Raw genomic sequence first — 27,220 nt, forward strand, 5'->3', positions numbered from 1 at the left:
CAATGCTGGAGGTCACAATTCCCCTTGCTGTTCACCACCAGCTGTGCCTCTATGAGCTGCACCTGCTCCAGTGCTGCCCCGTGCTATAAAACTGTGGTTGGGGGGTAGCAACAGTTTTTGCACGCATGGAGGACGTCTCGCCACTGGAGCAGTACCTGGAGCACTGCGGCACGCAGGTATCTATGGGGGGGGGAGAAAAAAAATACGACTTGCGTTGGCCGGGAATCGAACCCGGGTCAACTGCTTGGAAGGCAGCTATGCTCACCACTATACCACCAACGCTGTGCTGGTCTAGGTTTTCTGCATGTGTTCAAATTGCAGAGCAGCAATTCCTGCTTCCCTTCTTTTTCCCCTGGGTTTTTTCATGCTTCTTACTTTCTGCAGTATTTGTTTGTATGGGGGAAATGGAGGGTTCCTTCAGCCAAGAGCTACTGGGAGCATAGAGGAGCCTATGCCCTTCTTGCACGAGATTGCTCTCATCTCCTGTGGAATAAACACTGCTACACTCTAGCCTATGTGCAAGGAGGCTCAATCTCCTCATGCTGGCTGGTAAACGTGTGTAAAAATCTTTTCCTTTCTGTTTAAAATGGCTCTCCTGGCTCCAGGTGGCTTCCTGCTGTTGCAGTTACTGCAGCAATAACAGAGTACAGGGTTGTACTTCTAGCTCTGTGTGTTCACAGCTCCCACAGTTACACGTTTTTCTCCTTTTTACCATTTTCAGGTTAGAAGCTAAGCTTTACCCACACTGCTTAAATTCCAAGACCTCCTGGTAGCAGTCAGCAATGTATGTAGCCCCATAAGGTGTATAACATGGGGAGGTAGAACTTGGATTTTACAGACAAAATGGAATTTTCTATTTCAAACCTGTTGAGATACTTGATAGTAGCAGATATTTAGGATGCTTTTAAAAAAAAAAAAAAAAAAAGCCAGGTCTGATGCTAAAAGCAGCTGGATTTGATTTGCACATACCTGGGCTGCACAAACTACTGCAGCAGAAGTAAAAGGGCTCTTTTCCCCTCACACTGCCTCAAATGTGATGATCTCACACAGGATCAGTGTGGAGTTTCCTTTCTGGAGCTGCTAGGAAATGTCCAAAGCTATGTAGCTGATGGGGCCTTCAGTGAAGTTAATTAACCTGGAGTCTATAGCAATAACCCTTGGCAGCCAGCCCAAGGCAAACGTGGTTTTTGTGCCCCTTCCACAGCCTCTGAGCATCTGTCTAACATGAAGACCATCTTCCCCAGCATTTAACCCTATAAAGACTTTTCCTAAAACAGTTGCAGGGAAGATTGGCTTTCTTTTTCTGCCCACCTTAGCAGTTTATTTTGTTCCTTTAGATTATATATTTTCCAGCTCACGCTTCCAATCCCATTGACTGCACATCCACTAGCTTGTTTCTTTAAGCTATGCCTTCAACTGTTTGCTATTCATCTGTGGCTTTTTTACCTTTCTTTCTCATATTCTCTGATACCCTTTGCTATGTGTGAATAGTCCTGTATGCTTGCAGTGACAAGGCTTTTATTTGAACCATCTTCTACTCGTTACGACTTACATGCATTGTGACTTTCTTAGACAAGTCCTATGGAGCTGAGTTTTATTCTGTAGTCAATTCCTTTAGAGCTGCTGCTTGGTCTGTTGGAGGTCTTGCAGAGGCATTCCTTCTATTGTTCCTAGGAGAAAAATATATTGAAATGCATATTCCATAATACATTGTCATTTCTAAGTAACTGCTTACTGCTCTAAAATGCTTGTATTTGACTTGGGTGCCTTATGATGTGCATCAGTGAGTTCTGAGTGCTCTTGGGTCCTGTGCTGCAAAGGGGGGCTGGGGTTTCCTCCAGCTGCGTTCTTCCCTGATGATCACACCTGGAGCTTTGCATCTAGAAGCTGGTTCTAGGGCTGCTTTTGAACCCACTTCAGAGCTAGACCTCCCTGTATCTATTTACACTAAGAGCCCTCTGTGATGATTGCTCACTCACTGAGAGTTTCACAAGCTGTGAATGTTTTCTCCAGGCAGGCATCCTGCAGAGTAACTGGGCGCAGAGCACACAACTGCTAAGTGAGCTGCTGAGCACAGAGCAGCACTGGCTCAGGGCTGAACACATCAATCTGGAAACCCTTTTCCCTGCAGAGCTTGGGCAGTCACTGCCAACTGAAGGGGCTCCGCCTTGTATGCAGTTTCCTGTTCTGATTTGTGCTTGGGTTTTCAAGCCCTTTAGGCTCTCAGTGCTTGAATTGCCTAAATGGACACAAAACCCTTTGTACAGACAGCCCAAGCTGCCACCTGCTGTGGCAGGTGAAGTCACCTTTTTGAAAGAAGCTTTCCTCGACTTCAGGCTTGTGGCCCCAATGAAGGAGGGAATAAATTCTTCCCTGAACTCTTGCCTTCTCAATGACGCGATGCCTTTTAAACACTTCTAATTCCTTTTTTAAACGACGCTGATAAAGGAGCGCATTAGTATGCAAGCATTTGCCTGCAGATACGTGGTGTGCTGTAATCACTTGATCTGGGGAAGGATGCTGGCTTTGGCTGCGTCTCGCTTGAATTAGTCTGGTAACCTCCAGCAGCTGAATGCTTAATGTGCTCACGGGTCCGTGAACTGCTGCCCTCTATTGCACAAATCCAACACAACGCTGACGCTGTCCCTTGGTAGGAAAAGGGGGAGTGTTACAGAGTGAGAGCAAAAGACAGAAAGTGCTCGTGGTCCTCCCTGGAAAAACTCGGGAGCAATTCTGTGAGCTACGTGCAGAACTGAGGTATGGCAAAGGCCCGGTGTCACCACTGTTCCTCCAATCACTGCTAAAGGTATTCAGTATTTCTCAATTTGAGGCATCAGCACAGGGCTCTGGACTGCCTTTGGGGTGTAGTGGGGAAATGTGCACCTCCACCAGGAAAAGTTATTTAGGTTCTATAAGCTAACAGCCAAGCAAATGATGGTTTCATACCCTAAGGCTCTTCCTTGCTATAATACTTGAGGGGAAAATGATGGAAAGCTCCTAGCTGAATAGAGAGAGAACCTAACGTAGTCTCCCAGTTGAAGTCAGTGTTTTAATACAACGTCCTTATTGATGTTTTTTTCTCCATTCAAGGATGACCTCTCTGCCAGTCCCCAGCTGTTTAATCCTATGAGCCCCTATGACGTGGACCTTCCAATTCAAGTAGCTGAAGATGTATCATTTGGTTCTCAATTTAATCAGCCCAAAGAGCTTCCTGCAGACTTCTCCTCCGTGGACCTCAGCTTTCTTCCAGACATTACCCAAGATAACAAAGAACAAAATCCATCTGAAGATGGTCATGAAATGCAAGGAGGGCTCAATGGATCAGTGCCGAGCAATGAGGACAGAGGGATCTTCATGGAGGAAAGCAGCCCGTCGTACCCAGGTGCAACGCAGCCAAGCCCAGGAGAACCTGGTGTGTGTCCTCCCCTGACACCAATGACTCCTATGACCCCAGTGACACCTGCATCAGAGAGCTCTGGCATAGTTCCTCAGTTACAGTAAGTTGATGTTGCATGTGTAGCATGAGAAGAGCAGCACCATCCTCACAGTACCACCATTGCTGACCCAGCTCTGTTAAAGGCTGGAGAGTAGCTCACACCTGTGAAGACAAATGTACTCTTTCCTTAGGAGAGCTCTAGGAAGTCTGTAAATACACAGCAGCGGTGCAATTCAAAGCTGTAAATTACTTCAGTGATTTAGTTACTGGAAGACAAATAAATGCAGTACGTTGGGACTAATAATTTTGTATCTGGTTATGTTTCCTCTTCTGAGAAATTAATTTTGGTATTGAATGGCTACAGTTTGGCAAAAATAGCTTAGTGCTGAAGTGGGAAAGAGGTGGGCAGTAAATTAAATGTTGGCAACTGTTAACAGGGCTGTGACTCCACATTAGCTACTAATAATTGTGGGGTTTTGCTCTGTAACAGCTTCTTTCTGCAATGTGACAAATCTTTCTCATTCTTCAGGAATATTGTGTCAACTGTAAATTTGGCTTGTAAACTAGATCTGAAGAACATAGCTCTGCATGCCAGAAATGCAGAGTATAACCCAAAGGTAAATCCTGAGGGCTGAGCTTTATTCCTATTCCCTTCTCTCAGTGCTGCTGGACTCCAATATACAGATATGCACCCTGAACTTCATCCCTTTTCTAACAGCAATGTCTTGACCTACAGCCCTTGCTGGGGAAAAGAAAGATATGTCCAAAAGCTAAAAGAAAGGGAATTACTTGGGTCAGAGTGGTACTGTGCATCTCTATGCTGTAGAAATGGACTGGGAATAAGTTGGGTTCATGTAGGTGACTCCAGGCTCAATAAAATTTAGGTTTAGTTGTTCTAAATGCCCAAGTCATGGGTGGAGGGAAAGTATAATAATTTCAGGGTGGTCAATAAATCCTTTTGCAAAGTAACTGCATGCAGTGCTGAGCTCTGTGGTAGTGGGAATTCTTTGAAAGAACGAACAGACGTGGTACTGAGGAAGGGTAGATGTGGCACTGAGGGACACGGCCTAGTGGGCACAGTGGGGTGGGCTGGGGTTGGGCTTGGTGATCTTAGTGGTCTTTTCCAACCTTTGTGGTTCTGGTTCTATGATTCTTTCAGCTTGACTCTGAGGTTTGCCTTTGAATTTCTAGAGGTTTGCTGCTGTGATCATGAGGATCAGGGAACCACGAACGACGGCCCTTATCTTCAGCTCGGGAAAAATGGTTTGCACAGGAGCAAAAAGGTACTTGTTTCTTTTGCCTCCTCAAAGGTCTTTCAGCTGTACCTGTACTTCCTCAGCTCAGCCTTGTTTAAATTACCTAGCAAAGGGTTTGCTATCAACTGCAAGAAAAATGAAGCTCTAGTCCTGAAAATGTTTTCTTTGTGGCAGGAGTTCTGTAATTACTGACCTGCGTGCTTCTGCCCCTGAATACAGAATAGCTGAGTAGGTATTAGCAGAAAAGCTGCTAAGATGCCCAGGAGTTGTTAAGGGGTTATTTGCATTTCTCACTGACTTTAAAGTGAGTTGAGATGTAATTTGTGTCTGTCAAGTTTCTTTGGTGTCAGCTCACTAGACGACACATATGCTTGTGGTGAAAATGGGGGCTGGAGAAAAGCAAAGATGATTTCTGTACTCTGAAGGCCCTGCTCTCAAATTCAGCAGCTGCCTCAATATGTTATTCTTCTTTAAGACTCTAAACTGCCCGTGAGATGATGCATTGACTCATGGCTCAGGAAACCTCTTCTCCAACCCCCACCTAGCTGGATGGCCACACTGATATCTGTGGTCTCCCTCCTGGATCAGCCCTAATTGAAGGGATGAGATAATGCTGCAAGGCATTACTTACACAGTGGAAACCCTTGGTGATGTAATGTGCTCATATAAACCACAGGAAAATGAGCACCACAGCACGCTATTCTTTATAGCTCACTGAAGTGCTTCTGGGGATAAGAGCTTACTATTTCGAGCAGCAGCAGAGTAGCATGGTGGTGGCTCTACGTGGAATTCCAGCTTCAGAGCAGACGAAAGCCCTCAGGGCTGCTTCCCCCTTCTGCTCTTCCCCTCAGTGAAGAGCAGTCACGGCTCGCAGCAAGGAAATATGCGCGTGTGGTGCAGAAGCTGGGGTTCCCTGCCAAGTTTCTGGACTTCAAGATCCAGAACATGGTGGGGAGCTGTGATGTGAGGTTCCCCATCCGACTGGAAGGGCTGGTTCTCACCCACCAGCAGTTCAGCAGGTATGTGGGAGAAGTGGGTTATGGCCCCATGGAGCTTGGAACGTTCTTTGTAAGCTGTAAAGAGGCTCAAATTCTGGAGCCTGGCAATTTAACGTAATAATTAACTGAGTGCTGAATATCAAGCGTATCTTTGGCTCACCAGAACTGGTTCAGCAGGCGAGAAGTGGCTGTAAATTCCACGTAGGGATAGCAAGGCATGCTTTCTGCACTAACTCCTGTTCTGAGCAGGGCTCGGGCCAAAGCGACCCTTGGCTTAATTACAGCAGTGGCACAGTTGCAGTAAAGCCTACAGCAGCATGATAGCAATGAACCCATCTTGAACTTCCTTCCCTGTGCTGTTTGCTGCTTTCTCCTTGTAGGATGTCTAAGAGCAGCTAATGACCAACATTTTGTGTCTCCTATTATTGCCAAGTCCGATGCTAAAGCTCAGAGGGAGACTGCAGACCATGTACAAAAGGAAAAAAATAACCTTGATTAAATAATTCAGGTTTAATTGAGGCAACTCTTAAGCTATTTGAACCTATGGAAAATGGGATTCAAAAGTCTCTAACAGGAAGCACAGGGCACTCCTACCAGCTCTGCTGGGGTTTACTACATTTCTGTTCAAGATATTTAGACTTTGACCTGTCTTTTTCTGGGTAGCTAGCTATAATCTGTGGGTTTAGCTTCCTGCTAGTATAGTCATAGAGCATTTCATCATGCAACACTGAAACAGCACTTGCATTTCACTAATTTTACCTGCTTGTTTTCAAACAGCTATGAACCTGAACTATTTCCTGGCCTTATTTATAGGATGGTCAAACCGAGGATAGTGTTGCTCATCTTTGTGTCTGGAAAAGTTGTTCTGACTGGTAAGTGGTCTCGTATTATCCGTAACTGAGAGCTACTACATCTTCTGAGGAAGTGTTTAAATTGAGCATGCCGATGTCATATCTTGCTGCAGTAAAGCCACTTAGCAGTCTTTTTGATGCCTACTGCTGCTTATCTGTGTTTTCTGCAGATAACAATGTTGGTATTGTTGCACTAGAACCTCATGTTGCTTTGTGTAGTGTCTCAAATTTCCATGTCATTAAACTCGAGTATCTTTATTCAAAGCATAATGCCTCATCGCTGCAAGGAATCCCACCAGGAGCCTGATGTGCCAGTACCACTCACAGTTGCTTAAATATGAGTATCACAAGCAGCAATTGAGAATTGGACAGGAAGTAAACTTCTTAAAACACTTCACTGGCAATGTGTACTTAGGATTACTAGAGGAAAGGGTGGAGAAGTAAGAGCCTGTTCCAGATGGTTTGGCAAACTCGTGACCTAACACAGTGTAAAGAATACAAAACATCTTGGAATTGGAGGAGTGGAGCTCTTTAACTGTGGATGAATTTCCACTATGGGGAGAAATCTCTCCATTTCTTTTTCCACCTTGCTTCTTATCAAGAGGCAGAGCTGTTATGGTTAAGCAGATAAAACCATGATTCTTCGCAGCTGCATTACTTCAAAGCTAATGCATGACACTTTCAGGAAGAACCTTAAGCCTCAGCTTAACCAAAACTAGTCCAGTCTTAGAGCAAGCTAGAGATTGTTGTTTGTGAGGTAGCAGAAGTAACAGGGTGGAAATTCTTCCTCCAGTTTTATCAAATGTTAGCTTAAATTTGCTTTTAAACTCTTGTTTCTTCATGGTGTGCAATCTCATCGTTAGGTTTGAAGTGCACTCAGTTGCTCTCAATACTGTTTCTTACCTTTTTTTTCCCCTCAAATGTCTTTACAGGAGCAAAAGAGTGTTCTGAAATCTATGAGGCGTTTGAGAACATCTATCCCATTCTTAGAGGTTTCAAGAAAACATCTTAAAGCAGCCTGTAAAGTAGATAGAAATAACGTATGGGTTTGTATTGCTAAGCATGGAAGAGAAGCCAAGGCTATTCCTGGACCCAAATGTATAGATGTGGAGGATGAAAGTGATGTTATTGTGAATGCTATAAATGCTGATCCCTTCCTACAGTTTGTGAAATGCTTTTTGCTTGCAGATTTGCTGTCCACAATTCACTTTGGTTCTGACAACTTCTGTCAGGCAGAGAAACTTACCAAACCAATGTACCTTTAACAGCATGCATAATAAGGTTGCGTTTGGTTTGTAGTTGAAACCTTCTGCCTTTTCCCTGTTGAACAGGCAAATTGACACTACATTTCAAACCAACCGGCAACCCAGCTCCTGCAATGTTGTATTTTCATGCTGACTCATTCAAATTCAAAATACATTTGTTTTTTTTTTCTATACTACAGCTTACAAAATCCAGCACGACTTTATTTCAGTGTTTTGAAGGCAGTGACTGCAGAGGACACCGGACTCCCTCTGATCACACAGGTTGGATCAACTGTTGTGTAACAGTGCTGGTGTTCCCTTAGCAGAGAAGATATTGAAGGGCAGTGCTGGAACACATTCAGAAAGGGGGCTTGCTAAGCTAATTGATTAATTGGTCATGGCACGGGTTTTAACAAAATGCTACCTGTTTGTGTTACTGAAGCCTGATCAGATGATGACTGATCAGGAACAGCCTTTAAAGTGGACTTGAGGAAAACACAAAAAAAAGTCCTGGATGCTCAGGGCTTAATTATCTGAGTTATTTAACTAGATAACGGCAATGAAAGCATTTGGTGATTTTTGCAGCTGATGCTGTGGGGCTCTTCCACTTTCCTCAAGCCAAGGCCTTCTTTGCTAGAGGTGTCTCTCTCAGGTGAAACGAGTAGGAAGAGTGTAGAGATGATTCCTTTACTGTTCTGGTCTCTGCTACGATTCTCTAGAAGCGAGAGTGCTTTTTCTTGTCTCAGAACAGAATTTTGGTGCTGCTGGGCCTCATCTCCTCCCCTTGTTTCCTGCTGAAGATGGGACAGATCTGTCAGTAAGCCCCCAGAGCCGCTAGAGGTTGCTATTTCATGATTTAAGTGCAACCTAAAAGCTGCCTGTCCTCAGTAGAAGCATACAATGTTGGCAATGGTTTAATGCGGGACAGAGTACCTGTCATGTCTTGCTGCCACCAGCTTATTTCTGATTTGGAGAGGCAGTGACTTCAGTGTGTCTGCAGTCTCACTCAAGTACTTTTATAACTTTGCTCCTCCAGAACAAAAAGCTTGGAAAACTTCATGCACTTCCTTACGATAAACTGGTCTCAACTGCCTTATCAGCTTCTTTGTCACAAGCAAACTGTGGGTTTCCACACTCAGATCTATTCTAAACAGAGACTGACTTTTCTGTTTGTTTTCCAACACTGCAGACTTTCCACTGCTGTGGGCTGAACTTCTGTTTGCGCTGTGGCTGTTAAAGCTGATAAGCATGATTTAGCAGAGTCCTTGCAAGTGAAAAGCAACAACCTGCTCTTGTTGGTGTTTGGAGATGGCTTATCTGAGATGAGAAAGAAAACTGCTTTTTTCATCAAGAGCTGCATAATTTCACCAGTAAAACCAGTGCTCTTTTAAGAAGTGCGGAAAGAGCTTGGAGATAAGAAATGGGCTCTGTGTCTTCTCAGAGCTGCTGATAACCTCATGTTTGCTATGGTAACTCGTCTTAAAAACAAATATTGCTGTTCTTTTTCAGTTTGAGATGATTTCAGACTGAAAGAGGGGAGGTTTAGGCTGGGTATGAGGGGAAAGCTGTTAAGAACAAGGGCGGCGAAGCACAGGGTGCCGGTGATGTCCTGCACACACCGGGGTTCGGGCTCCGAGCGCTGACGGAGCTGTGGGTGTCCTGGCGCTGCGGGGAGCCGGGATCGAAGGTCCCTTCTACCTCCAACTCCGTGATTTTATGATCCTGTTGTTCGTTTCACCGTGCCGTCGGCTTGCGGAGCGACAGCGCTAAGCTCTCAAGCGCCAACCCCCTCTCCCCGTGAGGAGCGCGGCTCAGCCCGCCCCGCCGCCTCAGCGCCGCTCCCCACAATGCCCCGGGCCGACAACAAAGTCCCACGTGACCGGCGGCGCGCCGAGCCCATCATGGCGTCTCCCAGCGGCTGCCGGCCGCAGCCTGGCGGGCAGGGCGGCGGCGGCGGCATCGGGACCGGACCGGGGGTTCTGCGAGGCGCCGAAGAAGACGCCGAGGGGCTGTATGTGGCGGTGGAGCGCTGCCCGCTTTGCAACACCACCCGGCGCCGCCTCACCTGCGCCAAGTGCGTGCAGGGCGGGGACTTCGTCTTCTTCGACGGCCGTGACTCCGAGAGGTAGGGGGGTGGGGGGCGGGAGGTGGCGTTCTGCGCTGTGAGGGCGGGGCGGCCCTGATGTGCCCCGGCCCTGGAGGTGCCCGGTGGATGGGGCCCTGTTTACCAGCGGTGGTTTGTATGGTTAGTGGCTGCTACGAGTGATTCCTTGTGCTATTTCGGGAAGGGTGGTAAGCGGGGCGTTGTGTGGAAGGTCCTCACGCCCGACGCCCTTCACATCTGTCTGCCAAATGTCAGAACGGCGGTGCCTTGCTGCTTCCCTCGGCTCTGCAGCTGCCCCAAGCAGCTCTTTATGCCAGCAGGCGTTTAATGCCGTAAACTTTTTCTATAGCTGTTTGCTGGTAGTCTGTACGATTGGACGATTATGTGCCAGTCTCACATTTAAACAAACATGAGAGTCTGAAGCGAAACCCAAATACCAAAAATCGACTCATGCCTCCATCTGTATCCACACGAGCAGACCCTTAATCCTGGCTAGGTTGCATTACAGCCAATGGGAGTGGGCATAAAGGTGTCTGGTCTGGTACTAAATGGGAGGTCAGTGGCCCTGCATGTGGCAGGGGGTTGGAAATTCGTGATCCTTGAGGTCCCTTCCAACCCTGGCCATTCTGTGATTCTGTGTCAGCCTGCAATGTTTCAACTGTGGGCTGCAACTTGTTGGGGTTTCTTTGTTTTTGTGTGACCTGGAACCACAAACTGCTCTCTCTGAAGTTGATGGAAAACTGTGTGTCTGTGTGAGGCTGCCCACGGTTACCTGCAGTTTCCACAGAAATCTTGTTTTGGGCATTTGGAATATAAAGCAAGTACTTTGTGTTGCCGTTGTGCTGACTAAAGATTTTGGCTAACCTTCAGGCTTCACTGAAGTAGCAAAGCCTCAATCATCCTGCATTAACCGAGGCACAAGGAGTTCCTTAACCCACTGGAAAAACAAAGCTGTATAGGTGTAGTCCTGGCCAAGGTACCAGAGGCAACAACAGCTTGTCTTCAAAACAAAACAAAAAACAACTCTCATCTTCCTCCTATTTCTCACATGGGGCAGGGTCAGCTCTTCTACCTGACTGCTCTCACTGCATCTTTCTAAGGTGCTTTAACCATCCTGTTTAGCTTTGTATGTTTAAGCTGCTTTGCTTATTTGCAAGAATAATTTCCTGTGGGTTTTTTCCCCATTTTTTTTTTCTTTCCCCTTGGTCTGAGTGCAGTCTTCTGTCCTGTACCCCCTGGATTTGGTGTCTTGCTGCTCAGAGCTTTTCTAACAGAAACACAGCCGTGCATAGCAGCTTTGCATTCACAAATAAGGGAATAACATCACATGAATAGCATAAGCCCAGTTGATTGCAGTAGGAAAGTTTGCTTTGGGGACAGTGCTTCCTAAAGCTTGGATTTCTTGTTCTTTCAAAGCTTTAGAATTGCTGATGGTTTAAAACCGTGCTTGAAATGTGTTACCTGTGCCGGATAATTAATGTTTGAATGACTGATAGTGAAGTAAAGGAATCACAGCATGGCCTGGGTTACAAAGGAGCACAGTGCTCACCCAGCTCCAACCCCCTGCTGTGTGCAGGTCACCAACCAGCAGCCCAGGCTGCCCAGAGCCACATCCAGCCTGGCCTTGAATGCCTGCAGGGATGGGGCATCCACAGCCTCCTTGGGCAACCTGTGCCAGTGCCTCACCACCCTCTGGGGGAAAAACTTCCTCCTGAAGTGGGAGGAGAGAGGGAGAACCAGCCCTCATCTCAGCAGTCAGCTGCATTGCAGTGAGGGGTTTCCATGCATTCCTTGGGCAGTGAGCACAGGCAGCAGCGACCTTTGCAGCCCGGCAGGGACAGCTGCAGGCACGGGCTGAGCACAGGCTGTGTTTGCTGGCAGCGTTCTGTGTTTGGTCACTTGATGCCTTCGAGTGGGACGTGGGTTAATTTTAGCTGGGAGTTATGACCTGGATGGGGTCGCAAGAAGGGTTGCTCTGGGGAAGCTGCTGGGAGTGCTGTCAGAAACTGCTTTGGGATGCACAGGGACACCCATGCCTCCCACACTGGAGTCCTCCAGGCCGGAGGGAAGTGTTGTTGCCTCTCTCTTCTTAAAGAGTATTCTGTAGTATCCAGTGATGTGGCACTTTGGATTTTCTTGTGTATTTTTTCCCTGGTGAAGGTAAGTATTTTAATATTCTAACAGCAAGGATCTGCTTTTCATTAGATGATTCTGTGTGCTAAAAGCTGCAGTAAGGTTGAAAATCGCACCCTGTGTCTGTGAGGAGAAGTGATGGAGGAGCTGTTAAGATTAATTATTGAAATAGGACTATAATTAAGGATGAGCAGTCCGGAAGTCCTGCATTAAATAATCGCTGACATTCTTCCTTTCATTAGCAACGTGCTGTACGTTACACCAGCATCTCAGTGCTAATTTCAGCCTGGAGACTTTCCTCACAGGAGCTTTTTCCCTCTGCCATAGGCAGAAGTCCTCAGAGTATGTATTCCAAGCATGTGGACTTGCTTTGCTTTGTATTTCTGCAGGTAACAAAAAACAAAGACAACACAGTTGTGGTGTCTGAGGCTGCCTGCCTGATTTCTCCAGGCAAAAATTGGTGGCTTTTTGCAACAAAAGGGTTTTGTTGGAGAGAATTGGTACAGCACTGCTACAGCTGCCCTGGGGATGGTGGGGTCACCCTGCATGGAGGTGTTCCAGAGCTTTGGAGATGTGGCACTTAGGGATGTGGGCATGGTGGGGTGGGCTGGGGTTGGGCTGGAGATACACCATGCAACACAATTAAAAATAGGGCAATATAAAGACATTGAAATATTTGCTTTAGGAGGAAGTTTTTCAGCCAGAGGGTGGTGAGGCACTGGCACAGGTTGCCCAAGGAGGCTGTGGATGCCCCATCCCTGCAGGCATTCAAGGCCAGGCTGGATGTGGCTCTGGGCAGCCTGGGCTGCTGGTTGGTGACCTGCACACAGCAGGGGTTGGAGCTGGGTGAGCACTGTGCTCCTGTGCAACCCAGGCCATTCTAGGATTCTATGAGAAACCTGCTGAAGGAGTTTGCAGGAGCTGCTTGACGCAGCTGCTAAAGTGCATGGTGAGCTGGAATCTTTGCAGCCCCCCACAAATATTGCCACCTTTCCTCCTTACAAAGAACTTCCTTTAGTCCCAAATTCTTGACAGATCGCTCACCTTTTAGCTGACGTGATGGACGTGATTCAGGTAATGGCATTGAGTCAGACTCTGTGCCCATAGGAAAACAAGCACTGCCAAATTTCCTCAGCTCTCGCGGTGCTGAGTGCTGTGTTTGTGGGCTGAGCTATTTCTGCCTTTAGCTCAAGGTTGGAGGTGCTGGTTGTGTGTGTGCTGCTGTGTGTGAACACGCACTGGTGCAGCTTACATGGTGAGAATACATAGAAGGAGACAGGGAAAGATGGATTGATGGATGCTGAGCCACCAGGCTCTGGTTGCACTGCATTCCTTGGGTGCACACGTGGCCTCGGGCCCCCGTTCCAGCACCTGCCATTGGGTTGGTGCTGGTTTGGAAGGAGAAGGGATACTTCTGGCCTGCAGACTCTGAGGGCAGCAGACAGAATTTCTGTTGTTTTAATGTTTTTAATATGATTGCATACATCGTAAAGCCATGGTTGGGGTCCACACTTTCAGGTTTGGGCACTTTGAGAAGAGGAATGAAGCATTTTGAGGTTTAATGTGAAATCCAATCCCCGGGAGGGAGGGAGAGATCCCAGACGCCACCCAGCCAAGCTCACTCACTGTGTAATTCCTTCTAAATAAAGCTGAGATGTCCCTGAAATAGAGGGCTGGGTGGGGATGTGTGTGAACCATTTAACTTTTTATGAGGGTGCTCAAGAAGTGCAGAGATGTGGATCTGAGGGATGTGGGGGTGGGCTGGGGGGGGGATCTTGGAGGTTTTTTTCCAACCGTGATGGTTGGAACCTATGGAGGCAAGCAGAACACAGCTGTTGCATATCCAGGGGAAGCAAATGCAGGAACCCTGAAAGAATACTTGCTCCTGAGTGGTTATTGTCAGCTCCCATGGCTCAGACCTACACCTCAAGCAGGCACTTGGGTCATGGGCTTGTGATGCCTACAAGTGCTTGGTAGGAATAAGTAGGAATCAGTGCACCTTATTGCTGCTGCTGGTACAAGGAGTTGGATGTCATTTAGAAGCCTTAAATGAGAATTCTCCTATGGGGCACCCTTGCTGAGTATAGTAAGAGGTTCTGTTGCTATCCCTGGGAGATGGATGCTATACAGTTCTGCAGGAGTTCCATACATTTTGCTATTTACTTCCAAGGGTTGAGAGAAAATTCGGGTTTAGAGACACCTGCAAGCTTCAGGCTTTTTACTGTTTCAGGTAACTTACAATGCCAAAAACTGTGCAAAAACTGGAATAAAAGCATTTAATCTCTTCCAGGTTTTCAGACAAGAAAGAAAGGCTGATGCATCTGAAGACCAAACAGAGAGAATTCCAAAAACAGTAAGTTGTAGTCATTAAGTGAAAGCAAATTCCTTTAGAAGATCTCTCTGATGCACTGCTGCTGGAGACAGATGTAGTCCAGGTAGTCAAATAACTTTCATTCATGTTTTTCCCCCCAGTGTTTTGAAGGCCATGGAAGGCAAAGAGATAACTGATCAGCTGGTGAGTTATTCAAAGCTTCCCGTAGTTTCTGAGCTCTCTGAATTGCTGGATCACGTTCTTTAAAGTTATATTTTACCTCGAGGGTGTTGCCTTGCTTTCCTAAAAAGCCTGTTGTAAGCAAAAGCAAAATCAGCTCTGCAGAGTGCCAATACGCTTCATTTTTTACTAGGTATTATTCCTTCAGTAACTTATTATGCTGATTGACTTTAAGCTAAGCTTTCTACTTGTTCGTGGCTTTCCTCTGTGCCGAAAACAGTACGTGAAATGTTTGTGTGTTGGTCTGAGCCAATGCAGAACGTCCTGCTCCTTTTGCACCAAAGCTGCTGGCTTCGTTGTTAATCATTAGTCAGTGCATTCGAAACGGTTTGTGCCCTATTGCTGCTGAACCTTCTTTTTTCAGAGATGGAAAATAATGTCGTGCAAGATGAGGATTGAGCAGCTGAAGCAGACCATATGCAAAGAGAACGATGAAATGGCCAGGCGTGAGTAGTGCCCTGCTTCCCTAACGTGTGTAACTGCATCTCAGGGAGCAAAAATTCAATTGGTTTGGATTTGAGGGCCAGCTCTTAAAAATAGCGGATTTCCAAGGCAAATCAGCGAGTGGATTTCAGCCTTTTTATGCTTGGATGTTAATTAGCAAGCAGTAGGCATTATGCAGCTGGATGGAGATCATTTTGCAACGGCTTAAAAAGTAAATGCTTAGCAGCCTATGAATTTCTCCCTGGAGATGGTTTTATTCAGTGCAGCGTTCCTGATCGCTTCCTCTTGATAAAGAGCAGCAAACAGCTCTGCAGCTGTTATGGATTTCACGTAGCCGGTGAATTTTAACCCACACCTGTCTAGAAATCCCAAATTCCTGCTTGAGTAATACTGTCATTGAAGGATGGCACGAGCTGCAGAGTTGCTGACATTCAGCAGCTTCAGTCGTGAAACTCGTTAAGCATTTTACACAGGAGAGATTTGTAGTGTCATTTTTCAGGAGATGAACGTGCAGCTCCTCAGTCTGCTCCTTACAACCTCCATGCAAAGGTGAGATGGGAAGCAGATGCCAAAACACACTGACTGAATCAGGGGTGCTGTGATGACTTCAGATTCAAGAGGAGCCATGTGAGAAGTGGTAGCAAGGTCATGTAACTGAGAATAGTTACAAAAGAATGGCACAGGCTGGCATTAATAGCATCCAAACCAGTGAGGTGCAGGATGGTTATGTAGTAGGGAGGATGGATAGTCACCGTAAGAAACATAATAAGAAAAAGATGAAGGACAGGTGAGTCTGTTAGTTAAGAGGAAAGTGAATTCAGCACCTTCTTGCTTCTTCTAACAAGGAAAACGTGATCAGGTGTTGAACCAGATTAAATTTTACATCGTGAGAGGACTGTAGGGCAAGGAAAGGAATCAGGCAGTTAAAGGTTGTTTTGGTTGTGTTGGTGCAGCCTTATCAGATTCACTGTAGGGAACTTGAGGAACGGGCAGTGGAGCACTTGAGAACACTTGAGGTGGAAAGGATGTCTGAAGGAATAGAGTGCAAACAGCATCTGTTGTCAGAGGATGGATGGAGGGGGAGCCTTAAACTGATGACACAGTCACCCTCTTGTAATCTTACTGCATTGTAGGGACACAGAAAATAGCAAAAAGTGATGCCTGCTTTTAATTAAGAATAGGTCAGGCTGAATTGACCCCTTCTCTGGGGTCAGGTGCTGCAGTGGAGGAACCAAAAGATGCAAACATGCCTTGTCTTTGGGCTCTGCCCCAGGCTACCTCACAAGCAAGCAAATAAATACAGACTGGATGTAATCACAGAAAGACTGCATTCAGAGAGAGGTGATACTTGTCAAACCAAGGAGGTGAGACGGGCAGGGCTCCACAGGGAACAGTTCCTGGCCCTGTTGTCTTCACTGTTTTCCATAATAGCTTTCTCAGTAGCACAGAAAGTGGAATGGAGGAAGCCAAGGGGGATGACAGCATGAACTCTGTGCAGAATGGGATCAGATTCAAAATCGTGCAGATAAGTTGATCGAATCATCTGAAATGAAGGAAGTTAAGACCATGTTGTTTAAGAAAGAGAAACTATAACCTCATAGCAGGGAAAGGTGGTAGAGTTTGACAGGACAGAATGTGAGGAATTGCAAATTAAATAAAAAATACCAATGAAGTGCTGTTCCAGAAAGGTTCGGACCTCATTCTGAGTTATACTAAGGTAGGCTTTGTATTTAAGAAGGAAGCAATTATCCTTCTGTTCTCTGCATCAGTGCTGCCTCAGTGGGAGCCTGGAGCCCAATTTGAGCAATTGAAGAAAGATAGGAATCAACTGGAGAAAGTCCAGGAGGAAACATCAGGAATAAAACACAGAGTGGCTACAAAAAAATGGTGTTTAGTTTGCTTTGCTTTGCTTCTTTAAAAAAAAAAAATAATAATAATAATAAAAAAATGAAGAAGAGCAGTTTCCAGGGACCAGTTAGGGAGTGAAGCTCCTCCACCTTTCTGTTATTCTCAGAAATAAATGCTTACATGTTCTTAGTGTGCAGCTTTTACTGCTTACCTGATGAATCCATGAACTGACTCTTACCCAGCCAGCCTGCTGTTGGCTCAGTAGACCCAAAAGGAACTCTTGCAGTGAGCAGCCAACAATTCCTTCAATTGCTGTGCTCCCCTGTCTGGGAAAGGTAGCAGCCTGTGTGCGTTGAGGCAGAGAGAACTGCTTGGATGTTTTCTTGATTGTCTTTTCAATGGTATATAATGTAGTTCTATATAATGTAGTTCCTTCTTGGAGCAGCAGAAGCCACAAAACATTCTTACTGTACCTCTGGTCTCCTCTGTGCCTTGCAATCAAAATATATCAGAGGAGCAATGTCAGGGCTTACTGCCTGCCTTCTGTGCGAGGGGCAGTTATCCCATTTCTTGATGACAGGGAAGTGAGCTCTGCTGTGTGCAGGGCATGACTAATGCTGCTTCCTTTCAGCCATAAAAACTGGCACTGAGCACTAGAAGGGGGCTCTTATTCAAACTAGGGTACATTAACATTTCTCCATACGTATTTGGAGACATTTTCCTCTGCTTTTGAACGACGGAGGCGGTGAAGTCACCCTCTGCAGCACCATATGTTTGTGGAAGCGTTGCTGCAGTGAATTATTTTATAGAAGAATCAGCAGATGCTCTTGCAGGGATTTTTTTCCAGCTCTTTGTGTGCCTGCTGCACGGAGTGTATTTGGGCAGTCGCAGCATTTCATAAGCATAAGCACATTTGCCATTTTGTGCTAAGGAGAGGATTGTGCCACTGGGATCCAGGAGCTTTACGAGGCCATACGTGAGCACAAAGCCCAAATAATGTATGTTAATAGGAGCAGTGGTGCCAGAAATTGTGAGTGGAGATGCTATCTGCTCTTGATTTTGGCTGCAAGCAGCTCATGCCTGTTTGGCCAACACCATGCAAGCATGTAGAGTCAAGCAATTTCTGTCATGATGATTAGCGTAGAAGCTTAATTAAGCTGTGAAATCTTGGCTTTTCTGTTCCAAATCCAAAAATAGCTGGGTAAAAGATAGGGAGAGATTAATCCCAATGTCAGTCTCTTTGGAGCTCTTTAGAAAAGATTAGAAAGTTGTACCACTTAGCAGCTGGAGAGCGTTAATAGCGAGGCAGAGTTTTCTGTTCTAAGCCGCTGTAGATCTCATTTGCTATAAATATTAATAAAGCTTTTCTCAGGCTTACTGCAAGTACCTCGCAGCTCCTTTTCCTAGCTAACATCTGCTGCTGCCTTCACAGATGCAGAGGGGCTTCTGAGAATTAAAGAGGAGAACCAGAAGCATTATCGCAGGGCTCAGCGGCATCAGGAGAAGAAGGAGAAGATCCAGAGGCACAACCGCAAACTGGGGGACTTGGTCGAGAAAAAAACCTACGACTTGAAAACCCAGCACGAACACCTGGCAAAGCTGCGCAGGACGCACATCCTGGAGCTAACGTCAGTCATATTTCCCATTGAGGAAGTAAAGACAAGCATGAGGTACGCAAGGCTCGTCCTTTCGGCCTTGTTTTTCCTAGCTTTGGACAGCCAGGTGTGAGCTGTGTGAGTCTGAGCTCAACGCCGCGGCTCCCTGAGCATCTGTGGGGAGGGAGGAGGTGTTTCCCAAAGGCGTAAGAATCTGAGAGCCTCTGAGAGGTCTGAGCTGCGTGTCCACTCTTGAAATAGATGATAAAAAAAGGCAGAAGGGAGTAGTGTGGCGATGGAGGAGCATAGCAGGGCTGTTTCTGCAGGTGTTCTGCTCTCTGAAGTCTGGCTGCGTGCCTGCCAAGCACACTGCTGACTGTGTTTTTTTGAACTAACTTAAAAATGCTCTGTTCTTCCTTGGGTGCTGCAGGGATCCTGCAGATGTGTCTTCTGAGAGCGACAATGCTATGACCTCCAGCACTGTGAGCAAGCTTGCAGAAGCCAGGAGAACCACGTATCTCTCTGGGAGATGGGTGTGTGATGACCACAATGGGGACACCAGCATCAGCATCACGGGGCCTTGGATAACCCTTCCTAATAACGGAGACTACTCAGCATATTACAACTGGGTTGAGGAGAAGAAGACTACACAAGGACCAGGTAAGGAGAGAGGTCTGGTGAGGCGTCTGGGATGCTCCAGAAGCCATAGAAGTTGCAGCTTTGAATGCCAGCAGAAAGCACTGGGGAACAGTAGCCCGGCCCTTTGGTTCTTTCCTGGGCAAACCTGAGTCACAAGTAAAGAAACACCAGTATAGGGAGTAGTCCACTGCCAGCCTCTTTTGCAGGAAATGCTCATTGGGACACAGTGCAAAGTAATAGAGAGATAAAGTTAATTATTCACAGTTTTGACGTGGTTTGCATGCTTATCGATTTAACAGGAATTCCAAGGATTACTGTTTTGTACCAATTTCTGGCAGATCTCACTGTAAATGATTGCTGGATTCAGGCAGCTCTCAGTACTGACAAATGACATTTCCAGAGGAGACTTCAGAAATGCATTAACACACCCACTGAGGCTTCATTTAAAATGAGACTTTCATGCTGTTTTTATTCCTTTTAGATATGGAGCACAATAACCCTGCTCATACCATCAGTGCTGCACTGTGCTATGCAACCCAGCTCGTTAACACTTTGTCTCTCATACTTGATGTAAATCTTCCCAAGAAGCTCTGCAACAGGCAAGTAAATGCAAGCCTCTGAGAAGATGAATCAGTTACCAGTGCTGAATAACCTTAATTCAGTTTGGTTTTGTGAATGAAGTCATTGCTTGGAACAGCCTTTATGGTAATGGCTGATGGCTCACAGATTTTTTTGTGCCATTTAATTTCATGGGGAGCTCCAGTAGGAATTTAGACTGCAGTTAATCCTCCCTCCCTCCTTTTCTACCTTCTGAGAGCACAGACCAGCCATTCAGAAGGACAACCTTCTAACTGCCTTAGTCAGCACCCTCATATTGGAGTGAAATACGACAGTGTGTGAATAGCACTTTTCATTTGATCAGACCCCACTGTGCTTTACAAAATACCAGCTCAATTCAGCAGCTCTTAGTCATCCTGAACAGCTCCACTGCAGTAAGAGATGTAAAATGGGACCTTATGATATGGTATGACAGCAATGTAATTCTCTCTGGGTTAAAACACTGGTGGGGAACGTAGCTGGCTGCCAGGTATCTGGGAGTGTGTAAGCCCAGCAGTGATGAAAGGCACCGTTGGGTTTTTAGTGCCTACACAGAGCAGATGGGACCTGTACAAAAGTAATTCAAGTACAAAAGTTTCAACTGTACTGCTGAGATTCTCTAGTGTTTAAAAAACCACAGAATTAGAATCATAGAATCATTAAGTTTGGAAAAATACCACTAAGATCATCTGGTCCAACTGTCAGCCCATCACCACCGTGCCCAGTGGAGCAGTGATTGCCAAAGTGAGGACACAGTGGTTGGGTAGAATCCCTGCAGGTTTTCTTGTGCTATTATTTGGTTGTTCAGTCTTCACAGGACAAAAAGGTTGGGAGCAGGGAAATGAGGCAAGATTTAAAAGGAGAACCAAAACAATTTGGCTGTGTTGAAACCTTGAGTTTGCATATGGTTCACATCAGCTGTCCTGGTGAAACCACTGAGGCTCGGGCAAGCCTTGTTTGCTGATAAAATGCTAACAGAGAGAATGCTGATGTCTGCAGTAGGTGTCACAGCACTTTTTGTGTGCATGTATGTGTATGTGGTCCTTCAACAGCGAGTTCTGCGGGGAGAATCTCAGCAGGCACAGGTTCACGCGAGCAGTGAAGAAGCTGAATGCTAATATCCTTCACCTCTGCTTCTCTCAGGTAGGGGCAATGCACATATGGATCCTTTGAATAGCTTTTAACTTACCAGCTGCAGGTTTCCTCCAATAACTGGTTGTCTTTTTCTCACCTTCTCCGTGGCAGCATGTCAATTTAGATCTGCTGCACCCACTGCACACGCTCAGGAACCTCATGTACCTGGTCAGCCCAGACACTGAGAACTTGGGCAGGTAAGAAAAGCAGCGCGTCAACACACCCGTGCCTGAATCCCCTTGGGAGTTATTATGCATTTGCACTGTGGCTCATGAGGGAAGATCTTCTTCTTTTCTGCTGCACCTTTGCATAAATCCTCAGCACATCAGAAGTTAGGGTGGCTACGTGGGGAGGACAGAGGGAGGGGATTCTGAGCAGGGCATTGCATTTCAGACACATCTGTGTGTGTGGCAGGGCTCAGCTGGGGGCTTTATGACTGACTGTATGGACTGGTTTCTCTTGTGCCCCAAAGCAGGAACTGCTTCCCCCCAGAGCACAGCAGCACACATCCCATCAATCTCACTGTGCTCTGAGCATGACCCTGCCCACATCCTGCAAACGTGTATAAGAGCAGCCAGCAGTATCAGCCTTAAATAAATACCAAGTAAAGCTTTCCCAAAATAATTCCAGTCAATGAGCACCCTAGACCAAAGTCCACACTCAAATAATATTCATTTATGTGTACATTAACAATTTTTCTGTTAACTTAGTATGTGATTAGAAGAACATAAGTTCCTATAGACTGCATACAGCAGTTTTATTATTATTAGTTATTTATTTTCTTCAGTTTAAGAAAGTTAATACTCATTTCCTCTTGGGATAATCCAGTCACTTGAGGCTGAGGCAGTCTGCAAATGTTTGTGAATTCCACTCTTTTATTCACTCTCAAATGCACCAATGCTTTGACATCCACTTTTCCACTCTGTTCTGGTGTACAGCTCTAGTCTGACTTTAGAGCCTGCAGTGTCACTGTGTCTTCAGATTGATGTTCTTTGGGTATACCCCTACTTAGTCAGCCCAAACATACAGGGAGCCAACTTAGCTCACTGTGGAAAAACTGATGTGCTTGTCTGCAAACAGGCAGGGCAAGAAACACCCAGAAAGTGAAGAGCTGTGTCCTGGGAAGGATGCTGAAAGGGATGTGAGAGCCACAGTGGGCAGAGAGCTAAACCAGATGGGTGCCCGTGGTGGGAAATAGAAAGGCAGAGCAGAGAGATGGATCTCATTTCTCTGTGCAACTCACAGGAAATAGAGGCTATGCATGGCTTTGTGGTCCTGCAGAGACCACAAGCACCACTGAAAGCAAAGAGTCGGGGCTGGGTTGAAATGAGGTGCATGCTTTTAACACAGAGATTTAACTTCCAGCAAGAACGGAGTGGAGAAGTTCTTTATTTCCTTGTGTCTTCTTGCCAAGGCGGGATGAGTTTCTGGAATGGATGTGTTCATCAGGCAGGATTCAATGGGGGATATGGAATGCAGTGGCCTTTGTTAGAGAGGAGGTCACAGCAGATGATCTCATGGTCCCTCCTGGCCTTAAACCCGATGACTCCCTTCTTGTGTTGCCTTGTTAAGCAAAATGCTGTGCCAGAGGGCAGTGCTCCCATTCCTTTCTGTATGATGAAAGAGTTTACCTCCAGTTTCTTGGCTGTCTGCAAGGTCTGCAGCAACTAGCTGTCGTCGTTTTCCTTCAGACTTCTAGGCCTCTAGTTGCCTGATGGCCTCCTTTATAAGCTAATATTTTCACATATGTATAATTTTACCAAGCTTTAATTGTTCAGGTTAACATTTCCTGTGCTAAACGGCTGCTTCAGGCTGCTTCTCCATGTAAGGTTGGAGAACCACCATTAACTGTGCTAAATTCTTGCTCCTGTCTCACTGAGAACCTGAAAGACCTTTGTGCTTTGGAATTAGATTTGTTTAACAGAGACTCTGCTTGTGGGGAACCAGCTTTCTCCTGCCTTTGTGAGCACCTCGCTTCGTCTGACGGTGTCTCAAAGGCCTCTGAAACTCTGCAGGTGCTCTGGATTATCATAGAAATCCTTTGAGTTGCAAGGGACCCTTCAAGGCCATCTGGTCCAACCCCCTGCAATGCACAGGGACACCCACAGCTCCATCAGGTGCTCAGAGCCCATCCAGCCTGACTTTGGGTGCCTGCAGGGATGGGGCACCAGCACCTCTCTGGGCAACCTGTGCCAGTGCCTCACTACCTTAATCGTAAAAACGTTTTTCCTTATATCTCATCTAAATCTCCCTTTAGTTTGAAACCGTTTTCCCTCTTCCTATCACAATAGACTCTGCTAGAGAGTCTGTGCTCTTCTTTCTTATAGCCTCCCTTTAGATTTTGACTCGCCACACTCTGGTGCAAGGCTGTGGGACTGGGCAGAGTGCAGTTGCTTCTATTACCAGGCAGTGGCAGCAGGGAACTCAGAGTCGCTCCCAGCAGAGCTGGGTTTGGCCGGGACATCAGGAGATCTTATCCGAAGCCCCACTCAGAGCAGAATGAACTACAACCAGTTACTGAGGACCAGCTTTGAGTACACTGAGGAGGGCTTTGAGTATCTCCAGTGATGGAGACTCCACAACCTGTCTGGGTGAACAGTTTTACCACTCTCACGTGAAAAAGAACTGCAGCTCTTGCTTGAGGTGAAGTGCTGCTATGGACAGTCTCTGTTAGGGAGTTGTGCCAACCATCTCCACAAGCTGTAAAGCACACCCTTCCCCTTGCTGACCTGCAGCTTTCCCTGCAGCATTCTTGGCCCGGTCAAAGCTAGCGTTAAAAATCAAAGCTGTTCCACATCAAGCTGAGATTTCCACCAGTGGAGCTGTGAGTTACTATCAGTAGCTGTGTGTGTGTTTCACTGTGCACTGCTGAAGCCAAACAGCTCCTCTGCTGTTCCTGCTCATCGCTTCCTTGGCCAACTGTTTTACCGTTGTCACAATGCGGTTGTAGCCAGGGAGCCTCTCTGTGCCAGCTGATAAAGGCAGAGGTTTTCTAATGTCTGTTCCATGTGCACATGACAGAGCAGGCTGCTTAGGCACCCCTAGGACAGCCCCTCTTCTGCGCTGTACTGGAAGCACTGACAGCACTGTGTCCGTGTCCACAGGTCTGGCCCTTTTGAAATCAGTGCTGACCTGGAAGACTCCATGGAGTTTGTGGATCCCAGTGCCACCGGTGAGACAGATGAGAGCGGAGATGAGCACGTCAGCGACGAAGAGACGGATCTGGGGACAGACTGGGAGAATCTGCCGAGCCCCAGGTTCTGTGATATCCCTTCCCAGCAGGTGGAGATGCTGCAGAGCCAGAGCACGCAGGTGTCACAGCCCATCGCCAGCAGCAGTGCTGGCGGGATGATCTCCTCTGCTGCTGCCTCAGTGACCTCGTGGTTTAAGGCGTACACCGGGCATCGCTAACGAGCACGGGAAAAGGATCGCAGGATTTTGGAAGGAATCCCTCCCCAGCAATGCTGTAGTAAACCTTACATATTCAGTTAAGTAGTGCCTGGAACAAAGAAAAGGTCCGACTTTGATTTTGTAAACCAGAAGAACCTTTTTATTGACCCAAGATGACTGTGATGGTACCGTTTTGTACATTAGCTAGCTACGTAATTCTGACAGATTCTGTGCTGGCACTTTGTGTCTTGGTTCTGTCTGCATTGTTGGATATCAAAGGAGGACCCAGCGGCCTCCAGCTCTGTCTCCTAAAGAAGAAACAGATTCTGTAGTGTTTGGATCCAAACGAGTACAGAGGGAAGGCTGCTCAGTATTCAGTCTGGACGGTGGTGCGAATGCAATTCACGCGTTCTTCACTCCTCGCAGGGTTTATGTTTGTGTTTTAAATCTATCTTGCATAATGCAAAAATGCACATTTCTAAATTTTCTTTTCTCATTCAGGACATGACAATGATGCATTTTTAACATGTTTTCTAATCTCTGTTGCCATATTTTTTTAATGTGGAGAATCAGCATGGACAAGAATCCACACAGCAGGTTGCTCTTATTTCAGGTTTTGGTGTGGATCTTGACCCAGTTTTGCTGTAGGAAATTGGCTTGCTCCACCAGTAGGCAATCTCCACGTTCATGTTGTGCTCTCCAGGCACGATGCTCTTTACTCGTGATACCACACACCAAAGAAACACTGGATGTTCTCTTAGCTAGACCCACATCTGACACTGTTGCTGCAATAAGACTCATGGGTTACACCGTGTTGCCATTTTTAATATTAGAGAAGCCTCATTTCAAGCTAGCTTCACGAAGTCCCATGTTCTACGTGCCACGTGCGCTTTAAACCCTGTTCCATTCTGTGTTGCTGGTGGGTTTTTCTTTCTGTTCTTTTTTGCTGATTGCCAAGGAGCTGATTTCATCTTGCTGCAGCGCTGCTCCCAGGGCAGCTGGCGTGCTCACAGAACCGCGGGAGCTGCGATGCTGACAGGGGGTTGCTAACAAGTGCTCCTCCACTTCCTCTGCCTCGTGGGATGCATCGCTTAAGGATGGTTTTGCTCAGTGAGGCTTCCACTGTATGGTTTGCATTTCATGCAGCTGGGATGTTGTACATCTTCGTGGGCATTTGTGTGAAATCATCCTCCCATCCCTCTCAGATGGAAGATTGCAGTCTTCCCTGTTGAAGCAGCTGGGGATGCAAGTGAGGCACACAGAGGTGTAGCACAGAGAGGCAGCATCCTTGTGCACAGCAGCAAAGCAGCACCAGCCCTGCTGAGCTCTGCGCCCAGTAGTACAGCCCAGCTCTGTCCTGCACAGCAGCTCCTGGTCTTTGGGATGGGAATCTATTTGGGGTTTCTTTGGACCGAAGACCCTTAACTCTGCACTAACAGTACGCTGTTCTGTGAAGACACCCTTGGTCCTAAACCCAAGTTAGGTTCATTCTGGGCAGTTAAGTTAAACAAACAGCACAGACCCCCTTGACAACTGCAGTCTTGGCCCAACCGACTGCTTTCCCCTTAGATGCTGTTGGTGTCTGAGCAGCCAGCACCCAGCAATGCCCTATGCTGGCTTTTAGCATCACACAGCCCATCTTGCTTCCCTATATACATATTTTACTACACCTTTCAATCACTCTCATTGCTGCCTTTGCATTACTTAGAGCCCTAATGGCCAGGCCACGGTTCTGTTTGGATGCTGCCATTTATGGATTCTGAGGGGGGTGAAAAGCCACCACCACAACACCTTCTGAAGCCATATCCCCATTTTGACCATGGTGTTTTCCAAGTAATTTATTTCCCACCACATCATAGAGTGCACAGTGGCACTGTGAAGGCATGAATGCATGAATGCATCGAGACCGGTCCTTTCAAGGAACAATTGTGTAACAGGATAGAGTGTTGGTTTTAAGTGTTTTGCACACGTGTAGCTCAGGGAGAGTTACATGTGTCCTAACCTCCAGTGCAATCAGTGGGATTGGTTTTCCAGGTTGTTTGGGGGTGAGGGAAGGAAGCACTGTCTGCTCATTGGAGGTTGCTGTAGGCAGCCAGCTGAGTTTGCAGAACAGTTGGTGTGGGTTGAAGACAGCAGTTCTGGCTCAGGCTGATCCCTGCAGCTAGATTTGGCCATTGTGACTTCCCAATGAGATGGAACTAAATACAATTATTATTATTTTTCTTTTCTAAGTTTTATTGTATTATTGCAATAAATCTTTAACAGTAGTTTTTTTTTTAAGTGGTAGAATTGTCACTTCTTCGTGGTTTGAAATGCTCTGGGGGGGGTACATGACAATTTCCAGCCTTCAAAGCATCACAGGCACCAGCCCTGCTACAGTGCAATTGGGAAGCAGCAAAATATGCAGCAGCAAGGTAAAAGAAAGAATACTTTTGCTTCAAACAATGGCATCTCCATTGAGGCACACCCCTCTCTATGCAGGGGATTCAGCAGTTTACACGCAAGCTTGGAGCTTGTTATTTTTCTCCATCCCCCCCAGTGGCCTCAGTCACTGAAGGTGACCAGAATCTCACAGCTTGTTCTAAGCAAAATGACCTCACTGCTTCCTTATCTAGGTACAAAATATTTTCCTCAGCTGCTTCTATTTCAGCCCAGCAGTGACTTTCCTCACCACCGTCAGCACCACGCATTTATCTCCACTCTTCCAGAGTCCTGGGCAGGGGGCAGGAAAGCTCTTTCTTCTCCCTCTTCCTTAACTGAAATTAAGGTGTGGCCTTTGATCCCAACAGTTTTGGCATGATTTCAACCACAGGGCAGTCCTGCTCATCCCGGCCCTGCGCCCCATTATGAACCCAAGTCCCAGCCACCCAGGGGATGCCACTTCTCCTCCATCAGCTGCCCCTCCGTGCAGCTTTCTGCTCTCCTTGCTCCTGGCTGGCACTGCAGAGGGCAGAGCAGCACCCAGGTGTAGCTACAGCAGAAGAGCAGCAGCATCCCTTA

At 46.6% G+C, this 27,220-nt stretch overlaps 2 protein-coding genes and 1 non-coding gene across 4 annotated transcripts; 2 read left to right on the forward strand and 1 right to left on the reverse strand.

The window, feature by feature from the left end:
- The first annotated feature begins 125 nt into the window (after positions 1-125).
- Positions 126-7,701, forward strand: TBPL2 (TATA-box binding protein like 2). The gene is made up of 7 exons (XM_042814494.1): positions 126-175; positions 3,084-3,497; positions 3,966-4,053; positions 4,628-4,719; positions 5,544-5,711; positions 6,468-6,562; positions 7,474-7,701. The coding sequence occupies exons 1-7, from the start codon at positions 126-128 to the stop codon at positions 7,551-7,553; spliced, it is 987 nt and encodes a 328-aa protein (XP_042670428.1). The 3' UTR covers positions 7,554-7,701.
- Positions 211-282, reverse strand: TRNAG-UCC. Its single transcript has one exon. It is a non-coding gene; the product is annotated as a tRNA-Gly (tRNA).
- A 95-nt stretch (positions 7,702-7,796) lies between the features above and the next one.
- ATG14 (autophagy related 14) lies at positions 7,797-26,500 on the forward strand. Of its 2 annotated transcripts, none has more exons than XM_042814493.1 (10): positions 7,797-8,067; positions 14,313-14,375; positions 14,495-14,537; positions 14,938-15,019; positions 18,298-18,535; positions 18,891-19,120; positions 19,581-19,698; positions 20,749-20,839; positions 20,942-21,027; positions 23,935-26,500. In XM_042814493.1, exons 2-10 carry the CDS (start codon positions 14,338-14,340, stop codon positions 24,239-24,241), a joined length of 1,233 nt encoding a protein of 410 aa, XP_042670427.1. In that variant the 5' UTR covers positions 7,797-8,067; positions 14,313-14,337; the 3' UTR covers positions 24,242-26,500. The 2 variants fall into 2 exon arrangements, with proteins under 2 accessions (XP_042670427.1, XP_042670426.1); XM_042814492.1 differs by lacking the exon at positions 7,797-8,067 and adding an exon at positions 9,687-9,910.
- Positions 26,501-27,220: the final 720 nt, after the last annotated feature.

Source organism: Centrocercus urophasianus, unplaced genomic scaffold, assembly GCF_019232065.1.
Source record: "Centrocercus urophasianus isolate 14NV4802_14NV808 unplaced genomic scaffold, USGS_Curo_1.0 seq_14, whole genome shotgun sequence".
Taxonomy (NCBI): Eukaryota; Metazoa; Chordata; class Aves; order Galliformes; family Phasianidae; genus Centrocercus; species Centrocercus urophasianus.

Coding starts and splice junctions, on each gene's coding strand:
- TBPL2 (XM_042814494.1), top strand. CDS start 126: ATGGAGGACGTCTCGCCACTGGAGCAGTACCTGGAGCACTGCGGCACG. Junction 176..3,083: donor CTGGAGCACTGCGGCACGCA/GGTATCTATGGG, acceptor GTTTTTTTCTCC/ATTCAAGGATGACCTCTCTG. Junction 4,054..4,627: donor ATGCAGAGTATAACCCAAAG/GTAAATCCTGAG, acceptor TTGAATTTCTAG/AGGTTTGCTGCTGTGATCAT.
- ATG14 (XM_042814492.1), top strand. CDS start 9,687: ATGGCGTCTCCCAGCGGCTGCCGGCCGCAGCCTGGCGGGCAGGGCGGC. Junction 9,911..14,312: donor GACGGCCGTGACTCCGAGAG/GTAGGGGGGTGG, acceptor AATCTCTTCCAG/GTTTTCAGACAAGAAAGAAA. Junction 14,538..14,937: donor AAGAGATAACTGATCAGCTG/GTGAGTTATTCA, acceptor TTCTTTTTTCAG/AGATGGAAAATAATGTCGTG.